The following is a 17,086-nucleotide window of genomic DNA, read 5'->3' as shown; positions in this document are numbered from 1 at the left end:
AGCCTGAAAAATATTATTTTATATGTTCCTACTTTCCATTGGGCTCTGGGTTTCTTCCCTGCAAGGGCTGCAGGAGGGAGGAGACAGAAAGCATTGCAAGGAATCCTTTGGGATCTGATCTGATTCTGTGTGTGCAATAACCACATGCAGAACTGCCTTTTTTTCTCTTGCTCAAAGCCTCTTATTTGGCCAGAAATACAACATTAGTGGCTCCTTGGGGTAAAATTATTTTCACTGGAGCTATGACAACATCCACCAACTTTTTTCAGCCTGCTGTGTAAATAAGGGACTTTCTGTAATATCCTGTGCAGAAGCTGAGCACAGGAAAAACAGCCTGACATTATGTAATGAGTCTTGGCCACACAGTCACTCACACCCAGCCCAACATGCCCCTCTGGCCACTGACCTGGATTTGCACAGGCCTCAGACTGGTACAGGGCAGAGCTTACCTTCAGATAATGTGAAAACTCAGAAAAGCACTGCTAATTTGTACAATTATATCCACCAGCAAAATCAGTATGGTTAGTACATCCCCAAGTGCACCAGCTCCTGGAATCGTGCAAACAAGAAACACCCAGTTTTATTTAACAAAAAGCTCCCTTTCAGACCTAATTTTAGACATAGTATTAGAAGGGCCTTTACATGAGCACCTTGCCACCCCTGAGCCCCAAGGCACAGCAGCTAAAATCCATTATTCCCAGGAAATGTCAGTCCAGCTGATCTTTAAACACCAGCACTGTGGTTAAACACAGTTTGCTTAGACCTGTTTGGCATTTCACTGTACTGATCAAATACTTGAGGGAAAAGAAAAAGCTTAAAAGACAAGTTTCCACATGCACTTTGAAGTATTAAAATAGCAGAAAGCAGGGAAAGACTATTTTTTTTGGTACAAAACATGGTTTTAAAGTCAGCTTCATGATTTCTGGGATCCCAAGAGGTACTTTCAGAAGACGTGGGGTTGACAAGTGTTACAAATCCCCAAGCACCCATCACACAAACAAAACCCAGCTTCTAATTCAGACTCACAGGGTTCCTCATCTCCTGTTTAGGCACCAGAATTCCCTCTGCATCCAAGAGATGCACCTGCAGCGTTTCTCAACATCACCCATGAGATTCAGGGGTTGTATCTGTCCAGCTTCAAACCAGAGCCAAAGCTGCTGAGATGCCAGGGGATGGAGACCAAGACACACTTCCCAAAATAAAAACAAAGCCTCCTTCATTAACGTCTGAGACTTCTCTCCCCCCCACAACACTGTCCCCCAGCCTTCTCCACTGATGCTGTAGGAAGCAGTCATTAGGTGGGAACTGGAAAAACAACAGGAGCCCAGCCTGTGTTAGAGAATAACCTGAGTAATTAGTAACTTGGACACCATCAGCAGGATTTTAATTATGAACAAAATACCACTTCCCAGAAGAGGTTCTAAAAACAGAGAGCAGAGCATAGAGAGGAAGAAGGTGTCCCTAAAGACCCAGACAATTAATATTTCAGCAAAACTTTTCCTTTTTACCAGAACTCCACTGCTTGCTTTTCACCAGAAATATCCCCAGAGATTTACTTTCCTTCCACTCCCTAATTTACTTGTGATAATCTTTCCTCTGCTTCTGTGTGACTCTGAGGACTCCAATTCAGATTTCCCTCCTCCCTTGCATCTCTGAGGTGTGGGACACTTGGCAGCAGCACCACAGCACCCAAAGCTGTGCTGTGTGAAGACCTGGATCTGCAGGAGACCTGGCCCCAGGGAGCTGCTTCTGCATTTCCATCTCCATGTGCCTCGTGCTGGCTGCCCCAGGGAGAGGTAAAGAATATCAAACTGAGTAATTATCCCTTCCTTTACACCCCCAGACTGCAACAACAGAGATACCAATTACAAATTAAACCATTTGATTGTGTTAAATGGTGGCAAATGATTTATTCTATTGGGACTTCCTGCTGCCTTTTCTATCTAAACGTGGCACCACAAGGCATGAACAGACTGCAAACATTCACCTCGTGGACACGGAGAATGAGATCACAGACAACAACACTAACACAGCCTGGATTCATCAGCTCTGTGCTTTATTTTATTTATTTAATCTGTGATGTGATTAAGTCCCTAATTACACAGTCAGTGCTGACAGCCAGGGCATGAAAGGCTGAGCTGTTAGAAGCAAGGGGAGTTCTGCTCGGGTCACCCACCTAGACAAGGTCTGAGCTTGACTTTACACCTCGTTTCCACAGTGATTTGCTAAGGAGGAGACAGATGGGCTGCATGCCAGAGGACACCTGTGTTAGTCTTCATGCAGGGCCAGTTTGGCTGCAGACACGTGCAGGGCACTTCTCAGGATGGTGCCAATGTTAGATGAAGGGAAACATCAATCCTGGGGACCCTTTTCTTGAGTGCCAGGTTTTACCCTGGCTGAAGAGACAAAACACCTTTTCTGGAATAAGGTGGGAACCATTATCTTGAAAAACAAGAATGCAGCTGTCTCTACATACTCAGGAGCAAAGTTTGGTGTCCCAGGAACTAATAACCTCAAGAGACCACACATGGACAAGAGACAGAAGAAGAAGAGGGCCAATACACATTCTGTAGAGTCTGAAACAGAGCAAACTCCTGAAAATACCAGATATGAGATGTTCAGCACTCCTCTACCAGGTAATGATACAGTTTTGAGAGCACAGCTGGTACCAGAGCACCCAAATCCCCCAGTACCACCACACCAGGGTCACTAGCTGAGCCAAAACACAGCAAAGGTGCCAGTGGCTTTTGGCACAGCAACACCTCCATGGGGAGCTGACAGCACAAACTGTCATTTTCAAGGCAATGCCACTTCAACTTTAGCAGGCAAATCTACTCTGAAAAGGAGCATTGAAAACTGGCACTTCCATCCCTCCCAGATAGATTCCTCAGTATATTCAGTAGTGGGTTCACAGGTTTGGATAACAAGCAAACCTGCATCCTGCTGCACCAGGAGACAATGTCTGATTCAACTTCTGTCTCTCCTTTCCCAAGACAAGGCATCACAATCCTCTTTAAGCTAAACACCAGCTGAGCTTTTTTAATAAAGCCACATTGTAAAAAATTATATTAAAACCACACAAAATCTTGCACCACTCCTCTCCTTTGACTTAAAAAAAAAAGCAGAAAATAGCAGCTAGCACTGAGCTTGAGTCACATGCCCTTTCCTTTGCTACTTGCTCATCCACATGTACAGAAGAAGATGAATAGCCATGCCCCAAATAAGCCCACTTATTTTGAAAGACTCAGGATGAGAAAAACAGTTCATAAGGTTTGTCTATCCCATCTTCCCCCAAATCTGTCCTCTTTGCTTCTCTGGAAAATCTTTGGGTCTAAAACCTTAAAGGCCAGCAACATTTCTGACTCTTTCCATAAGTCAAAAATAGAAAGTAAATGCTACAGAAAGGCAAACCTCTCATTCACCTACTCCTAAGGATTGAGCAAATAAAGCACAGAGGAGTTCTTACCTGCCAGGGCCTGGCTCACCCTGCTGGCTTTGGACATCTTGACAGGCAGGGCCTGGGCACTAGAGAGAAAAAAAAGAGCTTACTTTAACAGCAAGGATCAGAGACAAAACAAAGACAATACAGCAATGCACTGCTCCCTCCTGAGGGCCCTGGATATATTAGCAGGGATGAATTGCTCAGATGAGCCCCAGCTGGGACCCCACCCGTCTCCCACTGGGCCAGCAGCTGTACTTAAGGAGCTGTGTCCTTGCTGGAGCTCTCTCCTAGATTTACTTACCTGCAAGGGGGGCTTAGAGCTGTGCTGTCCTAAGCTGCTTCCAGCCCCACCTTCTCCTAACTCATCCATTCCTCTGGCTGGACGCTGCTCTGATCCTGGGACACCTCCCTGCTCTTGCCACTCCCCCACCGAGCAGCCAGCCTGCACTATACATCCAAGGGGCATGTGGGGATGAGGGAAGAAAGGCTGAAAGAGACCTAGAAGAGCTTGGCCTGTTTTCATTTGGAGATCAAGACAAGATGGACACCAAACGTGCCTTTCAGGTTCCTCACCTGCTTGTTTTGGCAGTGCTGGCAGCTGTACTTCAGCTTTGGGATACACGGGCAGCCAGGGTTATGCCATCAGCAGGAGTTAGGGAGGAGAGGAGAGCAGCAGCATCAGTGCTGATGGGGCATCTCCAGAGAAGAAACCAAGCTGGATCTGCATTAGCAGGGCAGGAACACTTGAATCCAGATGCTGGCCCAGAGAAGCCACCCACGGACTTTGTCTCAGGTGGCCCATGTGTCTGGGATGGATGAGGCTCATGCACCTCAGCAGCAGTTAATGCATGGTGCATTCAGACAACAACCCACAAGGACTCTCCAAAATTACACAGACCTGGCCAGCTGCTTAGGAATTCAGAGACTAAGGTGGTCAAGAGCCCAAATCTCACTATTTAGGAGAAAGCTTCTTGTGTCCAGCTGGGATGCAAGAGCTGCCCTGCCCAAAAAGGTACCACAGAGGTCCCTCTTTCCAGTCTTGCTAAAATCTTTGTTCATGTTCACATAACAATGACCAGGGCTGAAAAGATTTTTGAGTGGCACAAGGCTGTTTTCCACCCCACCTGTCCCCTCTCCTACCTGTCTCAGTTTGGAATAGGTTCCCACAGGTGTGCTGGCCTCCTTGAAGAACCCTGGGCAGGACAAAGGGCTTGGTGCAGCTCTGGCAGTGAGATCAGCACCCCCAGACCCTTATAAAGCTCTCTGCACCACAGAGGTTTCCCTCCTGCCTCTTTCAAAGGCTGTGCTTTCCCTTTTGCTGCCCCAAATTTTGCAATGCCTTCAAATGATGCAACAGATTGTTCTGGCTACAATTCAAACCCACCAAACACAGGGAAAATCTTCCCTGTGATTTCAAAGGGCTATAAATCAGATGTCTTTATGACTGTCTTTCTTTCCTGATTCACCCTCTTTGTCACAGCTTTTTCTTAGGTATTTCTCTACTTCTTTATTTCATCCCTTTGCTTCATCTCTGCCCTTATGATCCTCTTCAGAAGACGGCAAGGAGCAGGACTCCTTGTTCTCCAGCTGCATACATGAAGGATATTTGAGGACCAAGAAGTTGACAGAACTGCTCCCAAAAAATCAGAGACTCTAGACCTTCCTTCCCTCATTTCTTCCTGAGAAGCCAAGAAGACACCACTGAACCTGGGCACCCCCTCCACCCCAGCCTGTGACTGATACAGAAGTTTGTGTTTTGCTGTCATGCCCTGAGATGAAGCAGCACCTTGGGTGCTTTCACTTCCCCATGAAAGGTAAAAATAAAGCAAAGCCCAAAGCAGAACCTTCCACTGTAGCAGGAAAAGAGATGGGGGCAGGGAATCCTTCCAATGGGCTGGAGCACAGGGTCATGACACCTGAGGCTGGAGAAACCAAACCCAGAGCTGCCCTGGGAAGAGGATCACTGGTAACCATGCTTTGAAAAAATGGCAGAGACGTCCTTCACTCTTCTTGTTGTGAGACTCAAACCCAAGTCATCCATGAGTTAGAACTTGTATGAAGTTGTCCTGGTTTCAGCTGGGATGGAGTTCATTTCCTTCCTAGTAGCTGGTTTTGATTTAGGATGAGAATAATGCTGATAACACAGGGATGTTTTAGTTATTGCTGAGCAGCGTCTACACCAAGTGAGGCCTTTTCTGCCCCTCACCCCACCCCAGCAGTGAGGAGCCTGGAGGGCACAAGAAGCTGGGAGGGGACACAGCTGGGACACCTGACCCCAAGTGACCCAAGGAATATTCCAGACCACAGGATGCCATGATGAGTAGCAAAACCAGGGAGAAAACTGAGTAGGGACTGCTGCTTGGGAATGGCTGGGCACTGGTCAGTGGGTGTGAGCAACTGCTTGGTGCATCACTTGTTTTGTATGTTTCAATTATCAGCAGCATTATTTTCCTTCCCTTCTCTGTCCTGTTAAACTGTCCTTATTTTAACCCACAATTTTTATTTTTTTTCTTCCAATTGTCTCCCCCATTGCCCTGGGGGAGGATGGAGTGAGTTGAGGGGCTGTGTGGTGAGGGGCTGTCTGCTGGGTTAAACCACGACAGAAGTGAGAAGAGCCCTTGAGATCTGCAGAGAGAAACAGATAAGCACTTGATGCATTTGCAAGCAATCGTGTTTGGGAAGCTGTGAGTGCACTGCAGATAAATTACCACCCATGAGCCAGGAACCAGACACTGGTCAGCTGCCCTCCTGCTGTAAAGGCAAAGTGTGTCAGCTCTGGCTGCTGGAGGCTTTGAGCCAACTGATGTGATGATGGGGAAACCAAATCCTTCTTATTTCACTAAATACACACATTCATGAGCAGCATCTCAGCTGGCAGTGCTGTGGGACATGCTGACCCATCCAGTCTGCACTGTGGGAGCAGGGCTGCCACGCTCCCCGAGTTCTGTTACAACTGCAGAAAGCCCAGAGGCTGACGAAATCAGGGGAAATCCACGGGGCTCTGAGGTACCACGACACTGCCTGGGCAGGTCTGCAGCCACAGTGCGTGGGAGGAAGTGCTGCTGTGCCAAAAAAGGTGAGGAAATGCTCCTGAGAGCCTAGCCTGGGTCTGAAGTGGGGGCTTGGGAGGAGGAAGGGGATGAGGTAACAAGGAAGGATATTGCTATTGTAGTGTAACGTGGACTGTGCATCCAATAATGGAACAGCACAAGCTCAAGATATTCCAGCATTGCCACACCAGTGCTGGCTTCTGGGGAGAGGTCCTGCTCGTGTACTGAAAACAGCTCAGTTAGGAGAAAAAATGATGGTTTGGGTAGCATCAGTGCAAGAGCAAGCACTGCAGCGTGGAGAGACGAGAAGGAGCCACTGAGACACCTGCTCCTGCTGCCCACAGACATTCCTCACCAGGCAGTGCCTTTGACTCCTGGCCAAGTGTTCTTGCAGGTGCTTGCAACACCTGAATTCTCTGAAAGTGTACTGGTATCAATTCCTCCTTCCTGGTTCAATTTTGTCCTGCCGTTTGCTGCAGCTCCTGCCCTGCCACTGCTCTGTGTGCTGGATGTTCCTGAGCGTAACAGGGATTACCAGGTTGTGAATAAAAGGATGCAAAATAAGACAATGTCCTCAGAGATTCAGCAAGAAGATCCTGGTAAGATTTCCTACCACTGCTTCCCAGGCAGTCTGCTACAGGAGGCAGACAGGGCAGATTGAGATTTCAGCATGACAAACCCACTCGCTTCTCCAGAATTTCAAGAATCTGCAGCACCAGTGAGACAGCAGAGCACAAGTCCAGCAAGGAACTGTGTCAACAGCTTGGAATCCAGGGCTGCTGCCACTTCAAACACTGGGTGGCCAGGTTGGAGCCATCACCAGAGCCACACATGCACAATACCCCAATGGAGCAGAGCTGGGGAAGCCTGTAGGAACTCACCCTCTCCACCTGGTATGGCTCTTTCTTCCTTCCTCTCCCCTGCACACAACCAGCAGGCCACAGATCTCTGTAGCCCTCTGGGCAACAGCCAACACTTCTCCTCACAGAGCAGGGCAGCACACAGCCCTGCTTCACACTAAGTGCTACCAAAACACCTTAAGGTCCAAACCCCTTCCCAGGCCTGAGTGACAGGTGACATTAATGACCCCATCTGGTGGCAGCACCATGCTGGCTAAAAGGGCTGCAGGACAATTCACAGTGGGCACAGTGGAACCAGCACCAGGACAGCTCTTCACTCCCAAGGAGCTCAGGGGAATGCCTGTGGACAAAGCTGAAGGATACAAAGGTGGAGAGAAAAAAAGGAAAGGCCCTGAAAAAAAGGGTCCTTCCTGATCCTACAAAGCACTGACTGTGTATTGCTCCCCATGGCAGATCTGGGGTGCAGCACCAGACCTTTCTTAAGAACACCCCAATTCTGTCAGCATCCTTTTCCAGCTCCCAAGACCCCCATTGGCCCTGATTTTATACAAAACCCTGCCCCCATCAGCTGCCTGCCTTATTTGTAGGAACAACCCAGAGCAGCAGCCAAAGCCACATAAGCTCAGAGAAGTCTGCAGAGCTGCTGTAGGGATTTGCCTGGCTGGGACACTAATTAATGTCCCCCAGAAGATTGCTTCCTGCAGCTTTACTCGCTCATATTACAAGCAGGGCACTCCTTACTGTGCTCCAGGAGTGCCTTACTCTGTAATTAGACAGCACAGGGCAGGGAACAGGGGAGCTCTTGCCCTAGGGAACTGATGCTTGTGGGGTGGGAAGGCTTTGCCAGGAGGTGGCTGGGATCCTGGTTAACAGTGCTGAGGTAAGGACACAGCCCTTGCCGTGGCACTCTCCATGTGCAGATTCCAGCACTTTCCATGAGAGAGGCCACATTCATTAACTGTGTTTAATCCACCAGAGGAAACTAATGCACCAAGAAGCAAAATAACTTGCCCACATGAATGTAATTTATTAGCAGCACAGCCAAGGATATTAGCATCTAGTTAAGCCTTGGCACTCCTCTCTGGGTTTTCCAGGGCCTTTGACCCTCTTGAGAGCAGGAGGAAATTAAAGTGCATTTGGCAGCGCTGGAGCCCCGCCTGCTCTCACACCAGCATCCGCCCTCCAGCGAGCAGGAAACACATTTAATCACCCTCAGTGGCACAGCAGCCCGGGCATGCCTGTTCTGGGGGCTACCCCTGCCTGCCTGCTAGAAGTAACTGTCACAGCCACACAGGGAGTCAGGCAGCTTTCCAGGATGAACTGCACCTCGTTCTCAGCCCTGTAAGAGAGAGGTGCTGCCATTTTTAGCTGTGTTTTCTAAAGAAATTGGGTGTAAACAACTGCACTGCCTTTCAGGCTCCCCCAAGGAGTTTTTGAGCCCTTCTGCCAGTTGCAGCTCAGCCACTTCTGCAAGTTTTGTGGAGATCAGCAGTTTTGTAAAAGCAAGTAATGTGTCAGGGCTGCTTTGGAGCCAAAGCTTGTGGGGTGAACACAACACAACATTTAGCAGACACCAGAGGATCCACCGTGGCCCAGTGCTCCTTTCCCTTGGGTCTCTGAGCACGGGCCAGCACAGGAATTGCACATCACAGCCAAGAGAACACAGCCAGAAACCCATGGCAGGATAATTAGTGCAGGATAATTAGCCAAAATGGTTAGACTGTAGGGAGATGCATTGACTGCAAGGGAAGGGGAACTAACCACCATACTATGTCCAAGGGGGGAAGACAGGGAACCTAATGGATAAAATAACTCAGGAATGCTCTGGGCTTAGGAATTAAATGAAACACATTGTTAGAGTTTGCTGCTCAGGTTTCCCCTAATTCACAGAAATTAAAGGATTTTCTGCTGGGACATGGGTTTCATGAGCCTGAGCCTGTAACTCCAGCCAGGAGCAATTACACCCACCCAGTGGCATTTCCGACTCAACCCCAGCACAGGGCTGATGGGGAAAAGCCACCCCGAGCTGTCAGCTGGGGATGAAAAAGTCCCTTTCACATATGGCACCCTGCTGGAAGACAGATTACCCCCCTGTGTGCACTTGTTGTTCTGGCAGGGTTAAAGGAGAGTTGCAAAACTAATCCCAAAGGACTGAAGATCACACCCCAAGGGACAGACAGCCGGCGGCCAAGGGAGTGGGGCTCGCTGGGGGTGTGGGTTTTACACAAGTCTGACAGCACTCACACCCTCCCAGCTATCCAAAGAGCTGCCACCTGCCCGGTGTGGCATGTCCTGCTGTCCCCAGCATAGATTTACTTGTACAATCCCTTGGCATCCCCCTAAAGGCTGGCTTGGCTGGGGATGATTGCCAGGACACCAGCCACCTCACCCCCTCCACAACACAAACAGCTGAGCTGCAAAACAAGTTCAAACAGCCCAACCTCAACCAGCCATGGGCACCTCCTGGCCACCCCTCTCCTCCCAGTCAGCACTGCCTGGGCCATGGGCTCAGTTCATAGTCAGGAGCCCGCGGCAGCCCCCTCCAAGCATCTCTCTCCCATCCTCCCTCCTTTCAGGACAGCCTGTCCCCCCACCAGTAGCACCCAACATACCCTGATCGGCTCCTGACAGGCCTGTGGGGCAACTGCTGCAGCACTTGGCTCCTCCTTTTCAAACTCCCCACCCTGAGTCACTTGGCAAATCCTCTGGGGAGGGATGGGGGTCCGGGCAGCCCAGTGGCCCCACACACCCACCAGCAACTCCTGCGAGAGGGGGAATTTGGCAGCTTCTTCAGGAGACAGCAGGAGCCTTGCTGGGGGCTCCTGCAGGCAGTGCTGAGGGCTGATTTTCAGCCCCACTCAAAGGTGACTGGAACAGAGAAGCACTGTGGATGCTTAAGGCAACACAAAAAATCACCAGGTGGAAAAAAGCACCCAAAAAAAGACCGTGAGAAAGAAGAAGAGGATGTCAGAAGTCATCTCACTCAGATGACCCTGAAGAGGGAAAGTCCTGACATGACACTGAGAAAAACATCTCAAGGTTCACAGTTTTGTTTAAAACAAATGAGATTCAAAACAAACCTCAAACCCCTGTGCCTCGTGCAATTAGCAGAATGCGCTCCCTACACTCTGCTAGATCTCTTATCTCTGTTCTTACTTGGACAGGTAAGTCAGCCCTGGCAAGTTCCCTGCAGTTTCTCAGGAGTTCAACAGCTGGATTACTCCCAGTGAAGTGAGTGTAAGGCTCTGCCACTTCCAGCCATGCACAAACAGAGGGAGCAGTCAGCCAGCCCTTGCTGGGTCACACTCGGTGCCAGCACTGCCACGGACAAGCCGCACACACCTCTGCCAGCAAGGGCTTGAGCACAGGAAGAGTTAAGATCCTGAAAGTGGAATAACCAACTGTGGCTTGCCCCAGCAGCCCATGCCATGGAGAGGAGCCGGGCTGTCGGACCACAAGCCTCTGCTTTTCACTGAGCTGGCAGCAACCAAAAGGCCTGAAGAGAAGTGAGGCTCTTCCTCCCCCACCAGAAAGGTGCAAACACAGCCCTGCTTTGGCTCTAGTTGACAGGAGCTGAAATCCTGGGCTGAGAGATGCACACTGGTTCCAGCCCTGTCACAGAAGACACCTGACAGAGAACCGCGGTGAATCTCGTGGCACCTCTGCTCTTCATCACCACTTAGCCTGAAAAATAATTTGATTTTGACAGAGAGCTCATGATATCTCAGCCACACGCAATGAGTCCTGTGGTTCCTCCTTGAAGTGGCAGAGCTTAGAATGCAGAGCAGTGTTCCACTCTACTGCCTAATTTGAATTAAATAAGTGTGTTTACAAGTCCCCTTTTCCTTCACTGGGTCCCCCTCAAAGTTGCTTTTTAACCTAATCCAAAAATACCAGTGCTCACTATTAATTCTCTCAAGCCTTCAGAATCTCAACCTGAGTTAGCTGCCCTGTGTTTAAGGGAGACTGGCAGACAGAGACTGTATTTCAAATGGGAAGAAAATAGGTAGAAAGCAGAGGGGAAGTCTCTTCATCACTGTACTGGGTATACAGGCACAAACCTCTCTCTCCTAGGGACAAGACCCTTGTGAAGTCCTCTGGGACAGAGAGGCTCCTGGATGCAGACCTGAGCCCAGCAGATCTCCTGGACACACATATGGTATTGAAAGGTGAATTGGGATCTGTACCTGACTCCGTTAGGTGCTGCCAGTGCTGCGCTGACGCTCCCAGGCTGAGCCAAAACCAAGGTGTTCTGTGCACTGAGTCTTGGTGTTGACCTTGCTCCAGTCAAAGCGGGTTTGTTATAGGGCACGAAGCCGACGCTGGAAGAACTTACTGACGCTGTCCTCCCGGGAACCTGATGAGGAGCGGAAGAGTTGGGAGAGTTTGTCATGGAGTGACGGTAGCGCGTGGTGATGGGGCCAGTCCCGCTGTTTGGCCAGCACTGCTGGCAAGAACATCCCACCCCGGTGTGAAGGGGTGTGGTGGACGTCGTCACCGGGTACGGGGTGTCCAAACGCCTCTGAATGCTGCGGCGGAACCTCGTGGTCTTGTTGGTCTGGACTTGAGCCACAAAGTCAACTTCGTAGTTGTAGCCCAAGGGCCCGAGATCCACTCGCTGGTGGTTGGTGGCACGGGCCTGCTCCAGGAACACGCAGACGTTCATCTCGTACGGGGACCAGCCGCCCTCATCGTTCTGCCACTCCCAGACGATGCCCTGGCCAGCGGCAGAGTCCCCCGGGAAGACGTGCCTGCGGACAGCCCGCATCGTCCCTGCGTGGGAGAGCGGGGGAGAACAAACACAACCATTTAGTGAGCAGAGAACCAGGAGGGATGCTGTCCTGGGGATTTGTTTCTGTACACATCCGTGCTGCCTACATGGGGGTGGCCTTTCTCATTCTCCCTCAAGAGGGGCACTAAAAGACATTCTCTTCCCAACAGGGCTGGGTTTGCTCATGAAGCTTAGAAAAATGCACCATCCCTGAGATCCCTGTCCCTCTGCCAAATCTGATTGTGGGCTGGCAGCAGGTTCAAAAGCTGCAAGGAGGAAGGGTGGGAAAGGAGGGAAGGAGAGAGGATGCAGACGCAGACACACCCGAGCACAAAGGCACAGTGATCACATATGCCTCCCTGACGTTAAAAGGAAAAAAAAGGAAAAAGAAAAAAAAAAATCAGGCTGAGGCACAGATCTGGTTAAAAAAAAAACAACTCCCACAGCCTTGACAACAGAGTAACTATAGAGACAAGACACCATCGGGAAGTACTTTGTAGGAGGACTTAAGGGGCTGAACACCCACTTTGTTACACAAGGGTCGGGCAATTTTGGTCTTCGGAGAGTGGGTGAAGTCCCACAAGGGGCAAGGGCAAGGACTCTGGAGAAGGGCAAACTTCTGCAGGCTCTGACTGCTGGGAGAGAGAGCAAGACTGGAGAGGGGAAGACAATGAAGTAACTTGAAAAGTGGAGAGAGCAGCTGTTCAGACAAAGGGAGAGAAATGGAAGGAGAAACACTACTCTTGCAAGGCCGCTCAACAGCGACAGCTGGAGCTCGAACTCCCTGGAAGCCTGGCTTCCCAGGATGACTTCACTCCTGGGTATTTTATCCCTCACTTCAAAAAAGCAGCAGCCTAATGAGAGGGAAGGAAGCCACCCAACAGGACAGAAGCTCTGTAACCTTTGAAAAATGGGTTCTTGCAGCAGGGTCAAAACTGCTGCTGCAGGAAGAAGCCTCAGCAGCATTCCATAGCAGGAAAAGCTGTGGGGAAAGCAAGTCTGAGGATCTAGGAAGGTGAGGGTGAACAGGGGTGCAGCAAGTTGTTACAGCACAGGAGGAGTTCAAAGAAGAGCACCAAGAGAAATAAAATAAAGCCTCTAAAGAGGTCATGAGAGTTCTGGCACTATGCTTCAGGACCCCAGGTGAAAATTGGCCAGTTATCCTCCTAAAGCTGGAAGAGAACTGCCCCAGGATATCACTGAAGACCCCGTGGGACACAAGCAATCCAGGCAAGCTTCACACCCAACAAGCACATCCTAAAGAAGAGGGAGGACAGCCCACGTGGGACTCCACACTGCCAAAATCCAACTGCTGCTGTGTTCAGGCTCTGCCTGCCTGCATGCTGGCACGGGGATCACGCTGCTGTTATTGTACCCAATAATTGTGAGAACTCTGTTTCCTTAGCACTGCTGGAGCTCCAGAGCTGACACAAAGGCTAAGGCTCTCTCCAAGGCACAATGTGCCAGACCAAGGAATGCCAGGACTTGTGTTTCTGCTCCAGAGCAGCACCAAACATCCTGCTTACTGCAGAGCAGGACTCTCCAGTGACACCAGCCAACAAACAGCATCTCACCAGCACACTTGAAACACTGCTAGCAGCCAGTCAAACGCAGCAACATCCCCAACAGCTCAGCCATGGAGCTCAGGGTTCCTGTGGGACCAGACCTCCCTCTGGCAGAAACTATCAGTAGAACCAAGATGACCTGCCCAGCCTGGAATTGATGTTTTAGTGGAAAAGCAGACTAAACAGCCAAAAGCAGACTCTAGCAATGACTTCTCCTATCCAGCAAGTCCTGCCAAGTTTCAGAAACACGAACAGCCTCAAAAGGTGGATAAGTTCAGGAATGAACCCCTGAGCAGGAGGAGAACTAGGGATGAGACTGGACTGGGAATGAGATGGTGAGACATGCATTTAGTGCAGGCAACCTGCTCCCAGAGAAAGGGGACTACTACAGGTAAGGCAAGGTGTCCAGTGGGACATATCTCAGGAGATTAGCAAGGCTTCCCCTGCTCCATTGGCAGCTCAGAAGCTAAAAGCAGCATAAAGAGGACTGTAGGACTTGCAAGCAACGTGTGTTTTAAACACCCTCAAACAGCAGTAGAAAGAAGATTTTTTAGGAGTCAATAACAAGACCAAGGCAATGCGCTTGGAAAACATCTCCCTTCCCCCAGGCTGGCAGGGAAACTGGCATTCCTCCCCAGGGTGGGCAAACAGCTGTGGTGAGAGGACAACTCCTGCTGCTCCCCTGCACTCACTCCTAGCTAATCTGCCTTGAGCAGCAGCTGAAGCCCACAGCTAATCCTGCCCACAAGATCCCCCCGCACAGCTGTCATTCCCTGCTGCTGGGGACGCTGCTCCCGTTAACACTGGCTTCCTGTTATTCTCCCTGGCTTCCTTTGAAGAGCCTATTTATCTGTCTAATAGCTAATGAGCAGAATACAACAGCCTATTTTTTGCACTGTTTAAAGATTTTTCATGGGGATGTTTCCTGTAGAGATTCTTTTCTCCAGCACATGACAAAGTTCAGCTGGCGGCTCGCTCAGAAAGGTTCACGTTTAAGGCAGAGCCTTGCAGGGAGAAAAAGCTTTGCTTAGAACTGGGCCATGGCAAGGGGATATGAGAGCTTTTCCAGCAGTCACGTTGCAGAGCACACAGGTATTTGTGGAGGGAGGTTCACAGCACTGCTCAGCATCCCTTTGGATCAATGGGAAACACTGCAGGAGAGCTGTGGAGCAGAATCAGCCTTTTGGTTCTTAACAACCCAAACTCAGATCTAGACCGAGGAAAGATGAGATCATACCAGCCAACATCATTTCCAGAACTGAACTGGACTGTCCCCCAGAGAAGAACAGCTCCAAACCACCCTGCAATGGACAATATTCACTGAGTGTTTCGAGATCTTTCACAAGGACCTGAAGAGCTACAAACCCTCTAAGCACTGGGACATGTTTCACCCGCCCCACAGGCTCTCTGCTCACCTTCACCAGACAGCTTAGGACTGCTGCCCACAGGCTGGAGCACTGGCTGAAAGGGCCAGAGGCTGGAAGGCTCCTTCACAAGTTTGGCATGAAAAAACCAGGAGAGAAACAGCTGCTGGTGCCAGCTCTGGTGGTCCAGACTGTTCCACTCCAAGCCACAGCCTCAGCTGGCCATCCAGATGTTTGAACAGGACAAGCTGAGCACACCTGCCAGGGCATCCAGCTTAGAAAGCTCCTCACCCAGGACACCACTAGATAAAGTCAGCCTAAGGTCACCAAGTCAGAATAAAAACACGGATGCAGCTGTGATGACCACTCACATTTGCTCCAACCACTTCCCTTTCCTGCCGGAATTGGCTGATCGTGCAGTTGATTCAAAATATTGCTCATTTACTGTTTCAACTGGCAAGAAACCAGCACATGCCCCTCTTTAAAGCTTGGCACGATGCTCAACTGCGTCCTGGAGTGATGGGAGAGACACTGACAAAGGGGAAACTGATGGATGGAAAATTCTCCAAAGCAGCCATTCATTTGGGGTGTGTAATTTGGGATCTCCCTGAATTTTCCAGGGATGAAGTGCATGCATTCCATCCTTGCCCTTTTACTAAGCTCCAGCTGCTCAGCACATCTGGAGCAAAAAGGGCAGGACTCATCTCTGCAAATTCTGAGCTGCTACTCCCAGTGACCCCAGGAGACAGCAGAATGAAAACCAGGTCTCCATTCTGCTCTTGAGCCCATCCTGCCCTTTCTTGCTGGGAGGAAGCGAGCCAGGCTCACCCAGCACAAGTGGAGGGAATATTCTGCTGCAGCGTTTTGGTGTCGCGCGGGGGCCGCAGGCACTCACAAGCAGCTTGAGCAGGGCTGCATGCCAAGGCAAAGCAGCTGGCACTCCAACTCCAGAGGGAGCAAGGGATTCAAGCAGGAGGGTTGGAATCGTAAAAAGGCCTTTTTTACGCAAGTGATCTTGAATGGATTGGGAGGGAAGGGAAGTTTCCAGCTCTGAGAGCTCTGGCTCACAGGCTGGGAGCTCCAGGAGTCCCATGACGATGCTCATGAAGAGATCACGGCTGCCTGCCTGCACCCAGCTCCACAGATTTTTCCATGTTGGAGAGCAGACAGCATTAGGAGAGCAGCAGATGTGCTCACAGAGCTGCTCAGCATGGTAGCAAACAGCAGAGCTTTGCAAGGCTCTTACAGAACAAGGCCCTGCTTGTCCCCACACACACCAGCAGAATGGGTGGGGAAGCTCCCTTACCTGTATCCTGCCGGAATTGTGTCAAGCTTGGAATGTCGATGACATAGGGAGCCAAGGCGGGATCCGCGTGTCCCAAAGGGATGCTGCTGACCAGCCCCGACCCCGAGCGCCGGCCCTTCTGCTGAGAGGCCTGGATCACCTGCTCAATGTAGCTGCAGACATTGCCTCGGTACGGCCTCCACCTGCCAAATTCTTCCTGCCATTCCCACACTGCCACCGCCGTGGAGCCGCTGCCGTGCCCCGGGGCAGAGCCGGGCGGGCCGGACGGCCCGGCTGAGCTGCTTCCCGCTCCCTGAGCTGCCGCCATGCTCCTCCCTGAGCTCCGGGCACGCTGCGGCTGGAAGTGGCAGCTGAGCTGGCCTTACACCATTTTCTCCTGGGGACCTGCAACAAGAAACAGAGAGCACAAGGAGCTGAGAATGATGTCCCGAATCGCCCCACCCCACATCCACATCACACAAGGCATCTGAGAGGGAAACAAGCTCTGACTTCCACAGAGGATGTTCACTATGGATTTAGGAGACTCCAGAGAAGCAGACTGGCCTCAAAACCCTCTGGCTGAGGGCGAGTGAGATACCAGCACTCACTGCCTGCCAGTGCTGGCAACTTCTGCTAATTGAGGCCAAACACTCTTCGGGGAGACTGTTTCCTATGGTTTGTGGCACCAAACACCACCTGAGTCACCACAGATCTGAACCAAACCATCCCGGAGCCACTGCTGATCTGTG

At 50.6% G+C, this 17,086-nt stretch overlaps 1 protein-coding gene across 3 annotated transcripts in view; it reads right to left on the bottom strand.

Moving 5' to 3' along the window:
- The window catches only part of DTX2 (deltex E3 ubiquitin ligase 2), a 34,593-nt gene that overhangs the window by 13,056 nt on the left and 4,451 nt on the right, over positions 1-17,086 (bottom strand). For all 3 annotated transcript variants that reach the window (XM_038158068.1, XM_038158070.1, XM_038158069.1), the window contains exons 2-4: positions 16,359-16,742; positions 11,540-12,125; positions 3,467-3,525 (exon numbers count right to left, since the gene is read on the bottom strand). In XM_038158068.1, coding sequence (XP_038013996.1) covers positions 3,467-3,525; positions 11,540-12,125; positions 16,359-16,665 — 952 coding nt within the window. In that variant the 5' untranslated portion in view covers positions 16,666-16,742. The remainder of the gene's footprint in view (positions 1-3,466; positions 3,526-11,539; positions 12,126-16,358; positions 16,743-17,086) is intronic.

The sequence above is a fragment of the Motacilla alba genome, chromosome 19, assembly GCF_015832195.1.
Source record: "Motacilla alba alba isolate MOTALB_02 chromosome 19, Motacilla_alba_V1.0_pri, whole genome shotgun sequence".
Lineage (NCBI taxonomy): Eukaryota > Metazoa > Chordata > Aves > Passeriformes > Motacillidae > Motacilla > Motacilla alba.
The sequence above is the reverse complement of the archived record's forward strand: the minus strand, read 5'-3'. Positions and strand labels throughout refer to the sequence as shown.